General features: G+C 33.9%; 1 protein-coding gene across 1 annotated transcript in view; it reads right to left on the bottom strand.

Moving 5' to 3' along the window:
• Positions 1-232: 232 nt before the first annotated feature.
• Pnpla8 (patatin like phospholipase domain containing 8) overlaps positions 233-17,603 on the bottom strand; it is a 44,599-nt gene continuing 27,228 nt past the window's right edge. Inside the window, 5 exon segments of the mRNA XM_047562028.1 lie at positions 233-2,454; positions 2,456-2,508; positions 9,304-9,499; positions 17,337-17,449; positions 17,452-17,530. Of these exon segments, the coding sequence (XP_047417984.1) occupies positions 2,233-2,454; positions 2,456-2,508; positions 9,304-9,499; positions 17,337-17,449; positions 17,452-17,530 (663 nt within the window). The 3' untranslated portion in view covers positions 233-2,232.

Genomic DNA, 17,603 nt, shown 5'->3' on the forward strand with positions numbered 1-17,603 from the left:
CTTTTCTCTTGGATAAAATGTGGTGTGGGAGGGGAAGAAGTACACAGTATAATTATAACCCAGCCTGGGTGCTCTCCACCCACTAAGGGAAATCCCATCCAGCCTCTGCCTCTAGGGACAATTCCATCTAAGCAACTATTTTTAATAAGAATAATATCTGCAGCAAGAACAGAACTGAAATATTGCCAGTATATCATTTATTATAAAAATAATAAATGAGACAGCCAGGAGGGCCTGAGCATCAAAATAATTTTTATTCTGTTTTTCAATATAATTGAGTTGGAGGATTTATTACATTTTATAAAGAAGATTATTATTCTTCATTGCTTCTTTGAGAATGGCAGACATCTGTATAGGACTGTAAATTCATTTCAATATCTCTTCCTATATTTCTCTTGAATATTTACAGAATCTTCTTTTTGGGTTGTATTTGAACAAAGAAAGCACTGGCCTCATTATAAAATGCAGGTTATCTCAGGTGAATTACACAGTTTTTCAGATAACCAGTTTCAAGTACAATGGGGACAGGAACAATTGAAAACTAGTGCACCAAACAACTGGATGTACCTGACGTAGGTGTCATGCTATGTGGTTGAAGAAAGAAGCCATGATCAGAGTACACTTGTGTATTGTCCCATTCAAGAAGGAAATAATTGGCCAAGCACAAACAAGGAACTGAGAGTAAACTTTAGCAACACAACAGATGAACTGTGTCAGGTTACAGAAAAAGTAACCTTATAAGAAGGTACAATGTAAATATTAGTTTATTGTGCTTGAAATTTGCTTTATAACAAAGAATTTACCCAAATATTCATAATTCCAATCATCTGTATTTTCTTACAATTACAAGTTGTCCTAGTTGTATAAAAGTTTGTATATATTTGTGGTCTGAAAGGGCTATTTTACATATTTTCAGAAGTCACTGGAAGCTTACTTATCTTGTGCCTAAAAACAAAGTAACTTAGATGTTACAAATATTAGAGTTAGCTTTCCTCTTTCAGCAAGTAAAATAAAGCCCAGAGATGTTGCACATCTTCCCCAAGGTCACAGAGGGCCTGCGTAGCAACTCCTTCCAGTACTCTTTGAACAGATCTCATGGCTTCTGAGAATCAATGTTGCAAAGCTGCAATATGACAATCTGGGCAAAGGGTTAGCTTTAGTTAATATGTACAAAGCAAAGGGTTCTTACCTTTTTATTGGGAAATCTAGACATGATGTAAGAAATTACAATGGCAAATAGATAACATGACAAAAATGAATCTGTTTGTCACAATGTTTCAAGGCAAGGTTTTAATTTACATGAAATGCAGATGGTTTAAAGGAGTTAATGAACTAAGAAGCTTGACAACTTGTTTACGTGTCACTGCTCATAGATGGGTTCAAATGCTACAAGAAATGGGGAGCTATGTTGTGAACAATAAAAAATTAAAAATGATATTAGCCTTTTAACAATAGATTATTTCAATAATTTATTTTTGTTAATGATAGGAATATTTTCTCAGTAACTTCAAACAATTAATTTTGTAACAGCATATGATAAGTTAAAGCTAGATCTAGAAAGGTAAACACACAACATCATCTTCAAATTTCAGGGGGAAAAGGTGGCCCATTGGAACTTCACCTATCTTTTTTAACCAAACAATGTGAAATAAGTAAATTTTGAATAGAAAACAGTGTCTGCTTATTTCAAATGTAAAAGTATTTTAATACAGAAAATTTCATTTTCTGCATCTATTTAGATGATATTACAGTAAAAGGGAGCATGTGGATTGTAGAACACAGCTAATGAAAACATAAGTAGGTGTAAGAAGAAATTAACTTTCCTACATGAAAGAAAATCAATGATCACATGAATTCAACATGATTATGATGACTGAAAGCAATAATACAAAGTATAATATGATATTCTTAGTTTCTTGTTTGGCACGTATATTAATAAATTTTCAAATATCGAACAATTTAATATCAACATCTACTAAAACTAATAGCACAATAATAAAATTCCTAAAGCTTAGTTAACTGTTAACATCTTAAAAAACCTAATTCCCATGTGAATTCTGTAACCAAGCCTATTTCTGTACTGTGCAAACTCCTCAAAGCACTGTTGTTTTCAGGATTCCCCAGAATTCATAAGTATTTCAAAGTTAACTGGTGTTGAACCCCACAATTCCTTACTGAATTCAGTGGATCTTCTGAACAGGCCTTCTTTTTGAGAACATATGCATGTGCTCATCACAATTTTGAAAAGAATGGAAGACCTTCATACATGTCAGTTTTTAACTTTATCCAATCATTAATTTTCTGCAGAGTTGTTTTTTCTTGACTTAATATTTTTGCAACTTTTTTCATTTTTTGTTCATTTCTTTCTATATACTTCATCCCTTCCAACTGCAGCTGATCCCGTTTTTCATTTCGACTTTCATCAAGAGGTATGTTTTCACACATGACAGGGTTAGAATCTAAAATAGGTGTCAGGAGGTAACAGGCCATCAAGCATTATATGGACTTCTGTTAAAACAAAAAAGAGGGTGAAAGGTGAATAAGAAAAGAAGGTATAGGGTGAATTGTGAGTTATTCTGCAATAATCTATTCATCATTATTTAAAACCATCATCATTATAGGTACATTACAAAGATTTGCTCATTTCATTAAACAGGAGTAGAGAATTCATAACAATGAACTGAACTTCAAAATGAATTCATCTTCCAAAATACCTCATATATTCTGCTAAATTAGGATACTTGTTCTAGTACTCTCTTCTCTTTCCAAACTTGCTCTTTTTTTTTTTTTTTTTACATTTGAGGATCATCTTTTTTGAGGTATAATTTACACACAATAAAATACACCTATTTTAACTGTATAATTTGACAAATGTTGGCAAACTTAGCAGCAAAGAATCATGACAAAGCATTTCAATCACCACCAAAATTTCCTTCAAGTCCCTAAAAGTTGTTTCTCCCTTACCCTTTGCCTTTTCTACCATTTCATACAAACAGCATCCTAATTCTGTAGTTCTTTGTCTACCTCCTTTCACTTGGCAAAATGCTTTGATACTCTTCCATATTGGTATCATACAGTGTTCTTATTGCTGAGTAAGTGTTTCATTATGTAGCTTTATCAGATTTTGTTCTCAGTTCTGGTTCTGGCTCTCTTCAGTTTTAGCTACTAGGAATAACCCTGCAACAACATTACATTCAAGTCTTTGTGTGGACATATTATTCCATCTCTTGGATAAAAACCTAGGAATGAAATTCCTGGGTCATATGGTGTAAGAGTATGTTTATTTTTTTTTAAGAACTGCCATAACCATTTTGACATTCTAGAGCGTGTGTAGCAATATTATGTGGTTTTAATTTCATCTAATGACTAAAGGTGCTGAGAAGCTTTCACCTTACTTATTAGTCATTGTCTTCTTCAGTGAAGATCTTTTCAAATCTTTGGCCCACAAAGATTTGAATTGATTGTGTTCTTTAGATACTCTTTCATGTTGTGTGTGCTTGTGTGCACACATACACGAGGTTTTACAAATATTTTTCTTTCAGTCTATGGCTTTGACATTTCATTTATTAAAAGTGTTTTTTTGAAAAGCAAAGTTTGGAACTGAAGTTCTAGTTTAACTGTTGTTTCTTTATTGGTTCATGCTTTTTGTGTTCTATTTTAAAAATCTTTGCCTACTTAAGGTCATTAAGATTTCTCTAGGGCTGGGGTGTGGCTCAGAGGTAGAGTGCTCACCTAGCATGTGTGAGGCACTGGGTTCCATCCTCAGTACCACATAAAATAAAGGAAAGGTATAGTGTCCATTTACAACTAAAAAAAATACTAAGAATGATTTTATCCAGCATATCCATCTAGAAGTTTATAGTTCTTACATACTTTAGGTCTAATCTATTTCAAGTTAATTTTTATATATGGTGTAAAGGGTAAAGGTTCAACTTTTTGGACACAGGTATCTATGGTCTCACCATTCATTGTAAAAGACTATCTTTCCTCATTGAGTTACCCTGGCATCTTTATAAAAATCTTTTGAGTTTACATAATGGATCAATTATGGACTCCCTGTTATACACTATGATCTTTATGTCTCTCTCTCTTCAAATACTATAGTTCCTAACTATAGTCTTATAGTCTTGAAATCAGAAAGAGTAAGTACTCCAATTTCTTCTTTTTCACTATTGTACTGGTTATTCTAGGTTCTTTGGAAAGTATCTGCATTCATTTTATAGTGTTTGTTTATTTCTAGCCTCCCAAAAGTCAGTTTGGATCTTCATAGGAATTGCACTGAGTCTACAAGTCAATTTGTAATCTGATACCTTAACAAGGTTGTAAATTTTCAAGTCATTAGCATGGTGTATCTACTGATTTATTTCGGCATTTAATTTCTCAGTAATGTACAGTTTTCAATATTTAGGTCTTGCACAATTTTTATGTAGCTAAGGATTTAATATTTTTTTAGTTATAAATGGACCCAATACCTTTATTTTATTTATTATTTTTATATTGTGCTGAGGATTGAACCAGTGCCTCACATGTGCTAGGCAAGTGCTCTACCATTGAGCTACAATCCTTGCCCTAATATTTTTGATGCTATATAAATGATATCTATTGATCTATGTACATATCTATTTCAGTTTCCAAATGTTCACTGCAAGTATGCAGAAATACAATTGACTTTGTTTATGACCTTGTTCTTCAACCTTGCTAAACTCAATTTTAGTTTTAAACGTAGCATTTTTATAGATTCCTTTAGGATTTTCAGTGTAGACATCATCTTGTCCATATAAAGTTTTAATTCTCAAGTCTTTCATTTCCTTTATTGCCTTACTGCACTGGAACAAACCTCCAGAACAGTGTTGACTAGAACTGGTAAGAACAGACTTCTTATTTTGTTCCTGGTCTTAGGTGGGGAAAGCGTTCAGTCTTCAGCATTAAATATAATGGTAGCTCTATTTGTTTTATCAGGTTGAGGAAGTTCCCTTCTGTTCCTAATTTGCTCAGTTTTTATCATGAATATATGTTAGATTTTGTCAGAATTTTTTGTGCATTTACTGAGATGATCATCTTTTCATTTTTAGGTAAGATCATGAGACACTAATTTTTTGATTGTAAAACAATCCCATATTTGTGAAATGAATCCTAGTAGTGCATATTGTGTGTATTCCTTTTAATATATTTGATGAATTAGATTTATTAGTATACTCTATGGATTACTGCATGTATATTAATGAGAAATACTGATTATAGACTTTTTCTGGGATTTTTAAAAATAATGTTTTAGTATCAGGGTCATTCATGCTGGCATTTAAAATAAGCTAGGGAGTATTCCTCCTTTTCTATTTTCTCCAAGTATTTACAGAAAACTGTTTATGGCAAACTGCAAGTGTATTTTTGTTTCAGATACTGCATTTTTCTATTGTCTCCTTCAGCTTAGTGAACATAAGACACTTTCAACAGCAATTATAATATCCTTGTCTGCTAATTCTGTCATTGGTTTAATATTTAAGTCTGTTCCAACTGTTGTTTGGGTTTCTTCAGATTAAGGGTTGTCTTTTCTTGCTTCTTTGTATGCCTGGTAATTTTTTAATGAATGCCTGACATTGTGAATTTTACATATCTATATGCTGGAATTTGTTGAATTTCTCTAAATATTGTTGGCTTTTATGCCAAAAATGATATGAATTGGATTTGATGTGCATTTGTGTATGTTTGTGTGTGTTTAGCATTTCTTTTAAGTTCTGATGTTACCTGGACTCAATCTGAGTTGTTTTTTTTTTTTTTTTTTTAAGTTTGTTAGGGTGGATAACAGAGCATTTCTTCTAGAGCTATGTGATGCTACTACTACTTCTGTGGACTCTTATCACAAATCCCACGTATAACAAGGTCTTTCTTGTTGATGGAAATTCAAGCTATTCTGATTCCATATGGGCTCCAAGTATTATTCTGTCTAATCCTTTTTGGTGGCTCTTTCTTCTGCCTTGGGTAGTTTCTTCACATGCAGGCACAGATCAGTATTTTGGCCAAAGACTCAAGAGGACTTTGCTGCATGAAGTTGCTTCTCTAGGGTATTTTTTCTACTAATTCTTGTTTCCTTTACCTCTCTAAACTCCAAATTCTGTTTACTGAACTCCAAAAGACTGATCTATTGTTTGGGGTTCTCCCTCTATGTGCTAAGTATAGAAACTCTTCAAGTAGCAAGCTGGGTAAACATGGTGATTACCTCATTCCTTCTCTCAGAAATCCTTTTTTATGTTGCCTGTCATCTAATATGTGAAAACTACTGTCCTGTCCAATTTTCTAATGGTAGAAGGAAATATCTGGGCCCCATTATTTTATGATGGCCAGAGTAGAAGTCTTAATCCTCCTTTAAAATGTCCAAGTGCCATATATCCAAGACCAAGTTTAATTTTTAATGTCATTCTATACCAATCTATTTTAGTTTCCTCATTGTTCCTAATCCATACTCTTAAATTATATACATTCACTAATTAGTAACTGATTATGTATTAGGATGAATCACATGAATTGATTATGTATTAGGTTGAAGCACAAGAATTTACTGTCTTTGCAGGTAAACAACAATCTAGTATCAGTAATTACATGCTTCAATAAAATTCTTATTACATCTTTTTCTAAGTTAACAGTATTAAACTATCACACACTGGTATCATTAACTAGAGTGTAAGTACACTGAGGCAGCATTTCATATTTCTAGAAAATTCCAAAAGGGTCGATTACATGTTTGCAGGAGGTACTGATTTAAGTATTATGAGATTGATGGATTAAAGCTGTGTCTCAGCAGATGGCTAACAGAAAGAATATTTTATTGAATCATCAGAGAAATGCAAAATAAAATCAGAATGAGATACCAATTCACACCAATTAGGTTGGCTATTAAAGGCAAGAGATAACAAGTGTGGATGAGGATGTGGAAAGAAGAGAACCATTGTGTACTGCTGGTGAAAATGCAAACTGGTACAGACATATGCAAAACAGTATAGAGGTTCCTCAAAAACTAAAATTAGAACCACCATATGATCTAGCACTCTCACTCTGGATATACATCCAAAGGAAATTAAATTAGAATCTTGAAGAGATATTTGCATTTGCATGTTCGTCGCAACATTATTCACAATAACTGATACATGGAAATAACCAGTGTTTATTCCATACACACTGGGATATTACTCAGCCTTAAAAAAAAAAAAAAAAGCCCAACCATTTCTAATGACAACAGCTGAGAGTGAAGAACATTAAACCATGTGAAATAAGCCAGACACTAAAAGACAAATATTGCATGATATCTCCTACATACAGAATCTAAAACAGAGAAACAGAGAATAACATGGTAGTTGCCTGGGGGTTGGGGATGGGAGGATGTTAGTCAAAGAGTACAAACTTCGTAAGATAAATATGTTCTATGAATGAAATGTACAATATGGTGACTAGAGTTAATAATAATATATTGTATGCTTGTATGCTTGAAATTTTCTAAGGGAGTAGATCCCACAAAATGGTAACCATGTGGGTGATGGATATGTTAATTAGTTTTGGCTGTGAGAATCATTACATAAGGTGGACGTATATTAAAACACCATGTTGTATACCTTAGTATATAAAGTTTTTATTTGTTGATCATAATAGAGCTGAGAAAAAGAATATCCTATTAATTTAACACAAAATATGAGAAGATAAAAAGTCCAATTTATCTGTTTTTGTTGGTATTCATTTAAAGGATAAAAAGCCTTAGTGGGAGTTGAAAACCCTCACTTAGGATAATGATATAGTCAATAACATGCTGATATAAAAAGAATGATATTAAAAATGTTAAATGATGATTTTTAAAAAATTTAATAATACATTTCACACACATAAAAATAAAACAGTACTACAAAGAATCTAAAACTAAAGCTAGAAATTCAACATATACCCTCTGACTGCCCAGTACATGGCATGCCCTGGAATCAATGGTAAACTGGGTAAGGCAAAGTAAACTGCTGGGGATGGAACCTTAAGCCTTGCACATGGCAGGTAAGTGCTCTACCACTGAGCTACACACTTGTGGGGCTAATAAATAAGTAAACAAGTATATATGTAATACATATCCATATTCCTCCAAGAGAAAAAACAAAAACAACAAAGAAAGAAGACTAGAAGCAGGATAAGTGTTTAGGGTAAGATGGTAAGGAAGTTGGGAAAGTGGTCAGAAAAGGTCTCTCTGAGGAAATGACATTTGAGCAGAGACCTGAATGAAGTAAGGGTCAAGCACATACTTGGGGAAAGAGCAGTACAGCAACTGCAAAGGCCCTGGGGCAGAAGAATTCTTAGCAAGTTTGAGGAACAGTAAGAATCAAAGAGTGGCTTAGAGAGGAAGAAGGGATGTACTCAAAGGCTAGGTCTTACAGTCTAAATTTCAGTGAGAGAGGCTATTGAATTTCGTTCCCTTTAGGAAGTCTACAGGGTTTTAAGGAAGAAGGTGATTTGATTTACATGTTAGATGGATTTAAATGGATTCAGGAAGAGTGGAAGCAAGTATTAATTCCAGTTTGCCCTCACTGTAATGTACAAAGCTGTTCCCCCTGACCTTTCCGGTGCAGCCATTTTCCCCCGCCTCCCAACCACTTGTCAATCTGTGAACATCCTAGCTAGCTATTGGTTCATCAGTCAGCTTGCAAGTATCCTTCTCTGATATTGGTCCCCTGTTAGCCCGGGAATTCAATTGCTGTACTGTAGCTACCCCACCATCTTTTCTCATCCTTCTCTCTCTCCTCACTTCCTCTATCCTCCTGGCTTTCACACTCTTCTTGCGTGCGTCTTTTCTCATTCCCTTTCTTTCCCTCCCATTTTCTCTCTACTCTGCAGGGAGACACTCTGTTTGCTTAATAACTCCCTTATGTGATTTCCCGTGTCTGGCATGGTTTCTGTGGGATCCCTTACATTCACATTACTGAAAATCTAATTCCTTAAGTACTCTAATCTAATTCCAGAAGTACCTTCACTGTTATTATGTGTATATTTGAACCAACCTGACTCCTTTTGCTGCCTTTTGCTTTCTTATCTCCAACTAGGGTTTTGTGCCATTCCTACAATTCTAAGGAAGCTCCTAGGTGGAAGCAGTCTCTCTATCAGGGTAACGCTAATGAAATAAGAGTGAGGAAAATGGAAAACAAATACTTGCTCCCATGTGCTTTCTAAGCCCACTATACAGATATAACACACTCTTAGGAAGTTAAGATCAGCATGTTCTATCTACCAAAAACTAAATATTATATGCTGAAGTGTCTCAAAGTAGCACAGAAACAAACTAACCTTCTGTGTCTGTAGCACTGTTGATAACATTAGAAAGTTTGGTTTTCAGGCTTGTGTACGTCGTAGAATTTCTCACATCACTCTCGTAACGTCCAGTGCCCAGGGATACTATGCACTCCAGTGGGACATCCGGCCAAAGACATTTACACTCATGCATTGCTAATGCTGAAGGGTTATTCAGAAGTAAACCTCCATCCTGTAAGAAAAAGTTAAAAACCAACTCTTAAAAGTGAAATTACAGGTTATAAACATGAAAACAAAAATTATATTTTAAAAAGATTGGTATGTTTATACATGGAAAACTGAACTATATAATAAAATAAAGTATTTAAAAACAAAAGGTTCCTTTACAATGAACTTATTTCATATATTCAGCTGCAATCCACCAACCACATGAGGAATTTTGTATTAAGCTTTCCTTTCCCATTTTGAACAACTTCTTGTATTGCTTTGTGTATCTTTTTGTCCCCAAAACACTGAATTGAACTACTTTTTAAAGGCACATTGTTTTGGTGGTTAATATATGGCACATTCTTGGTATGTTCTATATAAAGTTAACAGAAAACAACCATGGTTCCACCAAAAAACTGAAAGTATTCTTCTCTCACAAGTCAAATATAGCTAATTAATTCTAAATTATTTGAAATTTTATCAAACAATACAATTTCAAGGTATTATATTTAAGATAATGCAGTTATAACCTAAGCAAAATAGGGATACTTTATATTTCTAAGCATTTATCAATAATCACGATTACTCTGAAGAATTCAAAAGGAAAGAAGGTAAAATATGCTAGCGAAGTACTGCAAAATGCAACAAAATAGAAGTCTTTAAAATTATAGTCAAACTATAATGGGATGCATTGTACAATTATATTAGAATATTCTAAATTGTTAATATGTTTTATTTAAATTTAGGGAAATATATCTAATTTAAGATAGTTTAAGTGACTACTCAGGCTCTTTCCCCATATACATCTAGTAATATAGTTAAATGCTTATCACCCCTAAACTCCTAAACTCAGAGTAGCATAACAGTAAATACATAGCAAATAGCAGAATCCTAAGCTAAATATATCAAAGAGCAAGTTAAGAATGTGAGAATTAGGTCTGGGGATGGAGCACTCATTAAGTGATGCATAGCATGTGATACCCAGGATTCAATCCCTAGCATTGCCAAAAAAAAACAAAACAAAACAAGGAGAAGTAGGCCTTGGCTTTCTCTGGTATCAAGTATATGGTTCAGTTCACTGAGAAAAACCTAAATGATTACCTGTGTACTCTATGGCTCGCCAAAAAGTTTATAGTGCCTACAGCTTTAGGGACTGCTACCATTATATGCAGAGTTTGAAGCCCCTGAGCTGAGCCTGCATTTGCTGAAAACCAATCACCTTGGATGGTGGGACAAGATTTTCTGGACATTAGGCCCAGTTTCCTCAAAGAAACAGCAGAGGCCAAATTTGCATGCCATTCTGAACTCCACTGTGCCTTCCATTCTCTGCTTCTGTCCCATTCATGCAGCTCTCCTCTTCTCCCATATCCTAAACCCTCTCCTGTGCTCTTACTGAACTGTTCCGCAGTTCAAACTCCCAGTGTAATCTCTTCTGAAAGTGCTATTTTCCTCTGACTTCACAGAAATGTGGCTTTCCCTGATAGGACTTCCAGTATCTCAGGGTTGGAGTATACTGTAGTATCTGATTTGTTCTTTACTATTTCTTCTAGACCATTAGGGCAACATGGAAAACTCATACTTTTTAAAGGTTCTGCTACGCAGCTATATTATTTCATTACACATTAAGCTCCAGGCACTCCTCATTTGGTGAATGAAGTCAGCATCTGGTTCATAGACTTCTTTCCACCTCAAGTCATTATTTTACCCCATGTGACTTCAACATATTTTATAACTCCTTGGAATCTCAATTCTTTAATCCTCTTATCCTTAAAATGCGCCCATTCATTTATTCTTCAAGGTCACACATCAGATTAACAAAATAAATGAAATTATTTAGTAGTATTCTCTACGTTGATTTCTTTCATACAAAATGTTTCTGACATTTATCCATATAGTTGTACTTGTAATTCATTCCTCTTGACTGCTGAGTAATATTTCATTACTTAGATATACTACAGTTAATTCACCAGTTGAAAGGAACTATTTTTAAATTTAGCTTTCTTTCCAATCAACAAATGGGCTAAGGAAATGAGCAGACACTTCACAGAAGATCTACAAGCAATCAACAGATATAGGAAAAAATGTTCAACATTTCTAGTAATAAGAGAAATGCAAATCAAAACTACCCTAAGATTCCATCTTACCCCAATTAGAATGGCGATTCAAGAATACAAGCAACGATAGGTGTTGGAGAGGATGTGGGGAAAAAGGTACACTCATACTTTGTTGGTGGGGTTGCAAATTAGTGCAGCCACTCTGGAAAGTAATGTGGAGATTCCTCAGAAAGTTGGAATGGAAACACCATTTGACCCAGCTATCCCACTCCTTGGCCTATACCCAAAGGACTTAAAATCAGCATACTACAGAGATACAGCCACATAAATGTTCATAGCTGCTCAATTCACAATAGCCAGATTGTGGAACCAAACTAGATATCCTTCAATTGATGAATGGATAAAGAAACTGTGATACACACACACACACACACACACACACACACTGGAATATTACTCAGCTATAAAGAATAATAAAATTATGGCATTTGCAGGCAAATGGATGAAACTGGAGAATATCATGCTAAGTGAGATAAGCCAATCTCAAAAAACCAAAGGACAAATAATCTTGCTGATAAGCAGATGATGACACATAATAGTGGGTGGGAGGGGGCAAGAATGAGGAAGGAGGGACTGTATAGAAGGATAAGAGGGGTGGGAGGGGTAAAGAAAAAAATAACAGAATGAATTAAACACTATTACCCTATGTAGATGTATGATTACACAAATGGTATGCCTTTACTTCATGTACAAACAGAAACGACATGTATTCCATTTGTTTACAATAAAAATAAATTTAAAAATTAGTTTTCTTATAAATCTATTGAAAGCCATAAATTGGCTAGGTATTTGTACTATTGAACTTTGTAAAAACTGACTTGAGTTTTTAAATGGAGGTAATAATAAATATTTCCTAAAGACTTTTAAAATATGAATTTTAATTTAATCTTTCAACTTTTTCCTTTCTTTTAAATTAATAGGACACTAGAATGATATTCATCTCATAGCAGAGGTAACATTTAATTCTAATTTAGCCAAAAAATTATCAAACATTTTATCTTAAAGTCTACGTTTGTTACACTCTTATCAACTGGATATTTAGACAAAATACTTTTCCATTATTATAAAGCCTGTAAAGAGGCTTAGAAAAGACAGAAAAAAAAAAAAGGGCAAAAAAGGTTTAGCAGAATTGATAATAGCAAAATCAATCCCAAACTTAAAAACTTCCAGGTTTCTAATGGTTTCACTAGTCAGTTTTCAAAGTAAATTTCTGTTCTTTGCCCACTTTTTATCAAAGTAGTATAGTAATTAAGATTTTTGGTATTGATTCTAGTCTAGTGGTGGGGCATACCATCCCTTAAGTTTGCTTATATTAGCTTACTCCTGTCAGACACCTCTTCTACTGGTAGGTCCTCAGGCTGTTATGTCTATGGTATTTCCTGTAGCCCTTCCATTCACTTGAGTACTTTTATTTATGGATATTATTTACTGTGGACTTAGCACATGCCAGGCACAATGCTAGGTGCTAAGAACTGGAAAAATGAACTGACTAATTTGCTAATTATCTTTTACACAAATACAGAGGACTGTGTCTTAACTATAGTATACTGTATGTTTGCTTAGTAGAGTTTTTTTTTTTTTTACTTTAATGTATATTTAATCATTTCATATCATAAATCAGGGCACCTATCAGGAACTAACGAATGGATAATATCAATAACTCTTCTCAGCTTTTCATTTTTTTTAGTTTAAATTTTATTGTAGTAAACTACATGTAACATAAAATTGGTCATGTTAAAGAGTATGATTCAGTGGCAATAGTTACATTCAATCATTCCCCATTCTTCCTTCCCATTCTCATTCTCTCTCTCTTTCTCTCTCATTTTTTGTAGTACCAGGGATAGAACTCAGAGCCTCAAACATGCTAGGTAAGCAATCTGCTACTGAGCTACATCTCCAGCCCTACCAATCTCATTCTATCCCTAATCAACTATTCATTCTTTATACATCAACTCAGTTGACAACTTCTTTGTAAAGATGACCCTGACAGAATATCTATACTACTTCTCAAAACTGTATGTATTTTTATTAGTGAATTTACTTTATTTCATTTATAACCAATGGGTATAGTCTTCTAGTCTGAGTTATTTGAGGACAGGATCCAGGAAGCACAAATAATATACAATCTATTATTAAAACCTATATCCTTCCAGCTAGCACAGTATTTCGCACTGAGTCAGCACTCACTACATTTATGTCTAGTTATAATGAAAATTATTAGTTGTGACCCAGCACGGACATAATTTGGTAGGTGTTGGGCAGGCTCTTTCTGCTAAAAACATACTTCACCTGCAACATTTATATGAAACTTTGTCTATTTTTTAGGTTAATGTATCCTAAGCTGTGAACATAATCTTTTAAAATATTAACAAGTCAAGAGAATGATATATTAGAAGCTGTCATCAGTGTGATGGATTCAAGTGTACTTTGGTGGTAGAGCACATGCTTAGCATATCCGAGGCCCTGAATTCAATCCATCCTCCCCTCAAAAAACCCTTAGAGTTAGTTCATTTTCACATTCTTCCTTTAAAGATAGGGAATGAACAATTTAATCTTGGAGGTGAAGATAGAAAAGAGGTATGTGTAAAAAGCACTACTTCAAGAAAAATATGCTACTATTTGGGCAGGCAGGAGGTAAAGGAAACCTAGTCAAAAAGAATTCTTCCTACTTTACCATTTTCTAGAACACGTAACACACTTTGTAAGTACTATAATAATATTCTTTTTATAGTCAAAAGCAAATGAAATCTTCCCATCCATCTTCTCATACCTCTTAATTACAGCACTACTTTCAGTAACTGCTCAAATAGAATATTAACCTATAATTTATATTCTACCTGGCTCCAAAAGGATATAAAGTAACTTAAAATAAGACATATGTCAGACATGACAGTTAAAAGGGATTTTAAAAATGAGACTGGAAATAATTGAATATAATTATTCAAAGGATTTAGGATAAGAAGGTTGTAGTAAGTACTGTGAGTTAGTGTTAATTTTGAAAACTCCTGAAGGATCAGAATGAAGCAGGAAATTCATCTGAATTTTTTTTTTAAGCAATCATGATCATTCACACTTCAGAATATTCTTTTCTTTCAGTACTGGTGACTGAACCCAGGGCCTCATGAGTGGAAGGCGAGCGCTCTACCACTGAATTACAACCCAAGTCCTTAATAAAGTTGAGACATACTGCTAAGCTGCGCAGGCTGACCTGGACCTTGAAATCCTCCTGCCTCAGGCTCCTGAGCAGCTGGGATTAAGGTGTATGCCAAAACGCCTAGCTTAGAATATTCTTATCTATCTTTTTAGTTGTTTTTTGAGGGAAAAAACCCCATGTCTTCTTCCTCAAGTTTTGGAAGAAGAGAATGGAAACTATTGCTTAAGTAGGTTGTTTAGATTCAGATTCACTTGAATGTTCTTATTAAGTGTGCCAATTTTTCTGGATGATTTACATGAAATTACATCCTCTGTTTACATGGTTATGTACTTTACAAAAATTTATATAAGGAACTTTTAAAATCTGTAGCTCATAATAAATTGAATGGTTTGGTCATCAATATAAAAATGGCAAAGCATGAAAAGAAGTATCACTAGTCTACCTGAAATAGAAAAAGAACCACTGAGTTACTTTGTCACACACAAATACACGCACACATACACACACACACACAAATTCAGGAAAGACTGAACTAAACATCTGAACTACTTTTCCTTCTTAGATAAAGAATAAAGAGAAAATGAGATAACTTTTTTTGTTGTTGTTTTTTTTGTACTAGGGATTGAATCCAGGGGTACTTATGCACTGAGTCACATCTCCAGCCCTTTTTAAAATGTTATTTTGAGACAAGGTCTCAGTGAGTTGCTTAGGGCCTCCCTAAATTGCTGAGGTTGGCTTTGAACTCCAGACCCTACTGCCTCAGCCTCCCAAACTGCACCACCCCATTGGGCAAGCTAACTTCTTTTGAAATCTGGAAACCTTTGATCCCAAATGCAGTTATCCAAATTCATTATTTGAGATTCTTGCTGATATTTGGCATAAGTGAGAAGTTTGTACCATGATGACCATCTTACAGTTATAACCTACACTATTTTAAACACATTGTCTAAGTTAGTTTTCCACTTATGACATGGCAAGAATAAAATAAGAAAGGGTGAAGTAGTAGTTAAAGACAGCAAGCTACACATTAAAATCAACCTTTGCAGTGACCAATAAATTCTGAAATCAATGTCAGAAAGAAATTCAACAGCCAGCACTTGCTGCCCTGAGGGGGTAGAAGGAAAATAAAAGAAAGGCAAGAAGGGAAGTGCACTACATAATTCAACAATGACTGATTTGATCAAGTAGGAAAATGTTTGAAATGACTCCAAAGACAAAATGTGTTAACTACAAGATTATATTACTTTTATAAAGATTAAAAAGAAAGTAGGCTAAGTTGACCATGACATTTTAGAATACATCTAAGCTATTCTATCAAAACATAGGAGAAAATAAAATTGATAAAATATTTTAGTTGTTTAATAATGATACATGTAAATTAGAATTAACCATTAACAATTTGGAAGCTTTATAACCAACATAGAGTTTATAAAGACCTATGTACAAGTAATGCTATCTGAAAATCCTTGTCAACAATATTTTTTTCTCAATAGACTTTTAATTACTAAGTAAAGAGAACACACAAACTGGAGGGGAAAGTTAAGATTACAGACTATATAAAGAGATTAATTTTAAGTGAGACATCATATAAAAAAGCTAAAAAAACTAACTTAGACATCATATAAAAATAAGCTATTGGCTTTATTTTTATCATTTATTAAGTTATAGATTAAAGTTATAGATTAAGAGCTCCAAGTCAGGTGTGATGCACACCTGTAATCCCAGAGCTTCAGGAGGCGTAGTCAGGAGGATTCCAAGTCCAAAGCCAACCTCAGCGACTTAGCAAGGCCCTAACAACTTCACCTAACCTGTCTCAAAATAAAAAATAAAAAGGACTGGGGATGTGGCTCACTGGTTAAGCACCGCTGGGTTCAATCCCTGATACCAAAAACGAACAAAACAAAACAAAACAAAAAAGAATTCCACAGAGTGGAGAAAACTTGACAGAAAGAAATGAAGTAAATGAGTGTACATAATAGAAAAAGAATGACCAGAAATAATACTCAAGTCTACAAATAATTTAACAATAATTTTAAACCTATAGATAGCATCCTGCCATTGAATAGCTGTGACTCTAGTTTAATTTCTTAGCCTTTCTTAAGACCCCAATTCCTTACTTGTACAATGGAAGTAGTTGTCTCATAAATAGCAATGATTAAATGAGACAATTCATGTAAAAAATTAAACAAGTGTTTGGTACATAGCTAACTTAATGAATGTTTAAGTCTCCTTCAAATCATACTCTCCAAAATTGTCAAACAGACTTTTGCATTTGCTGGAATCTACTTCATATTAATTTTTATGTTTGAAAGCTAACCACAAATAACTACCACATTTTTTCATCAATAAAATTATCATAATTGGCTACAAACCACACTGTATAGAATATTTCAAAAACTTTCCTAAATTATATTCTCAAGCAGAAGACTTATAAATTAACACAAACAAAAATATAATGAATTGCACATCTTTTAAAATATAAAAACATGAAGAAGTCATCTTGATTGATCCTTACAAAGTTGAGTGACATTTAATAAATGCTGATTCTTTCAATCATGTAAAATTGTAAAAGATGGGTATACATGTCAACTTACTTGATGAAGATCATTTCCCAATGCGTATTCTGCAAAGTAGCCTGGAGCAGCTGATGAGGCTCGAATGGCCTGCCACATTTTATATTGACAGCCTCCCAAATAATGAGAGTTGATCCAGGAAAATGACCATAGTTTCTGAACACAAAGGCTTTTGGCGTTATTCCTCTGTTAACTATGGTACTTACAGCAGCTACCTAGTGAATTAAAAAGTGAACACCACCACTGTAAGCAGCAATACTTGGGATCTGTAGTTAAATGCTACCGTGT

The sequence above is a fragment of the Sciurus carolinensis genome, chromosome 8, assembly GCF_902686445.1.
Source record: "Sciurus carolinensis chromosome 8, mSciCar1.2, whole genome shotgun sequence".
Lineage (NCBI taxonomy): Eukaryota > Metazoa > Chordata > Mammalia > Rodentia > Sciuridae > Sciurus > Sciurus carolinensis.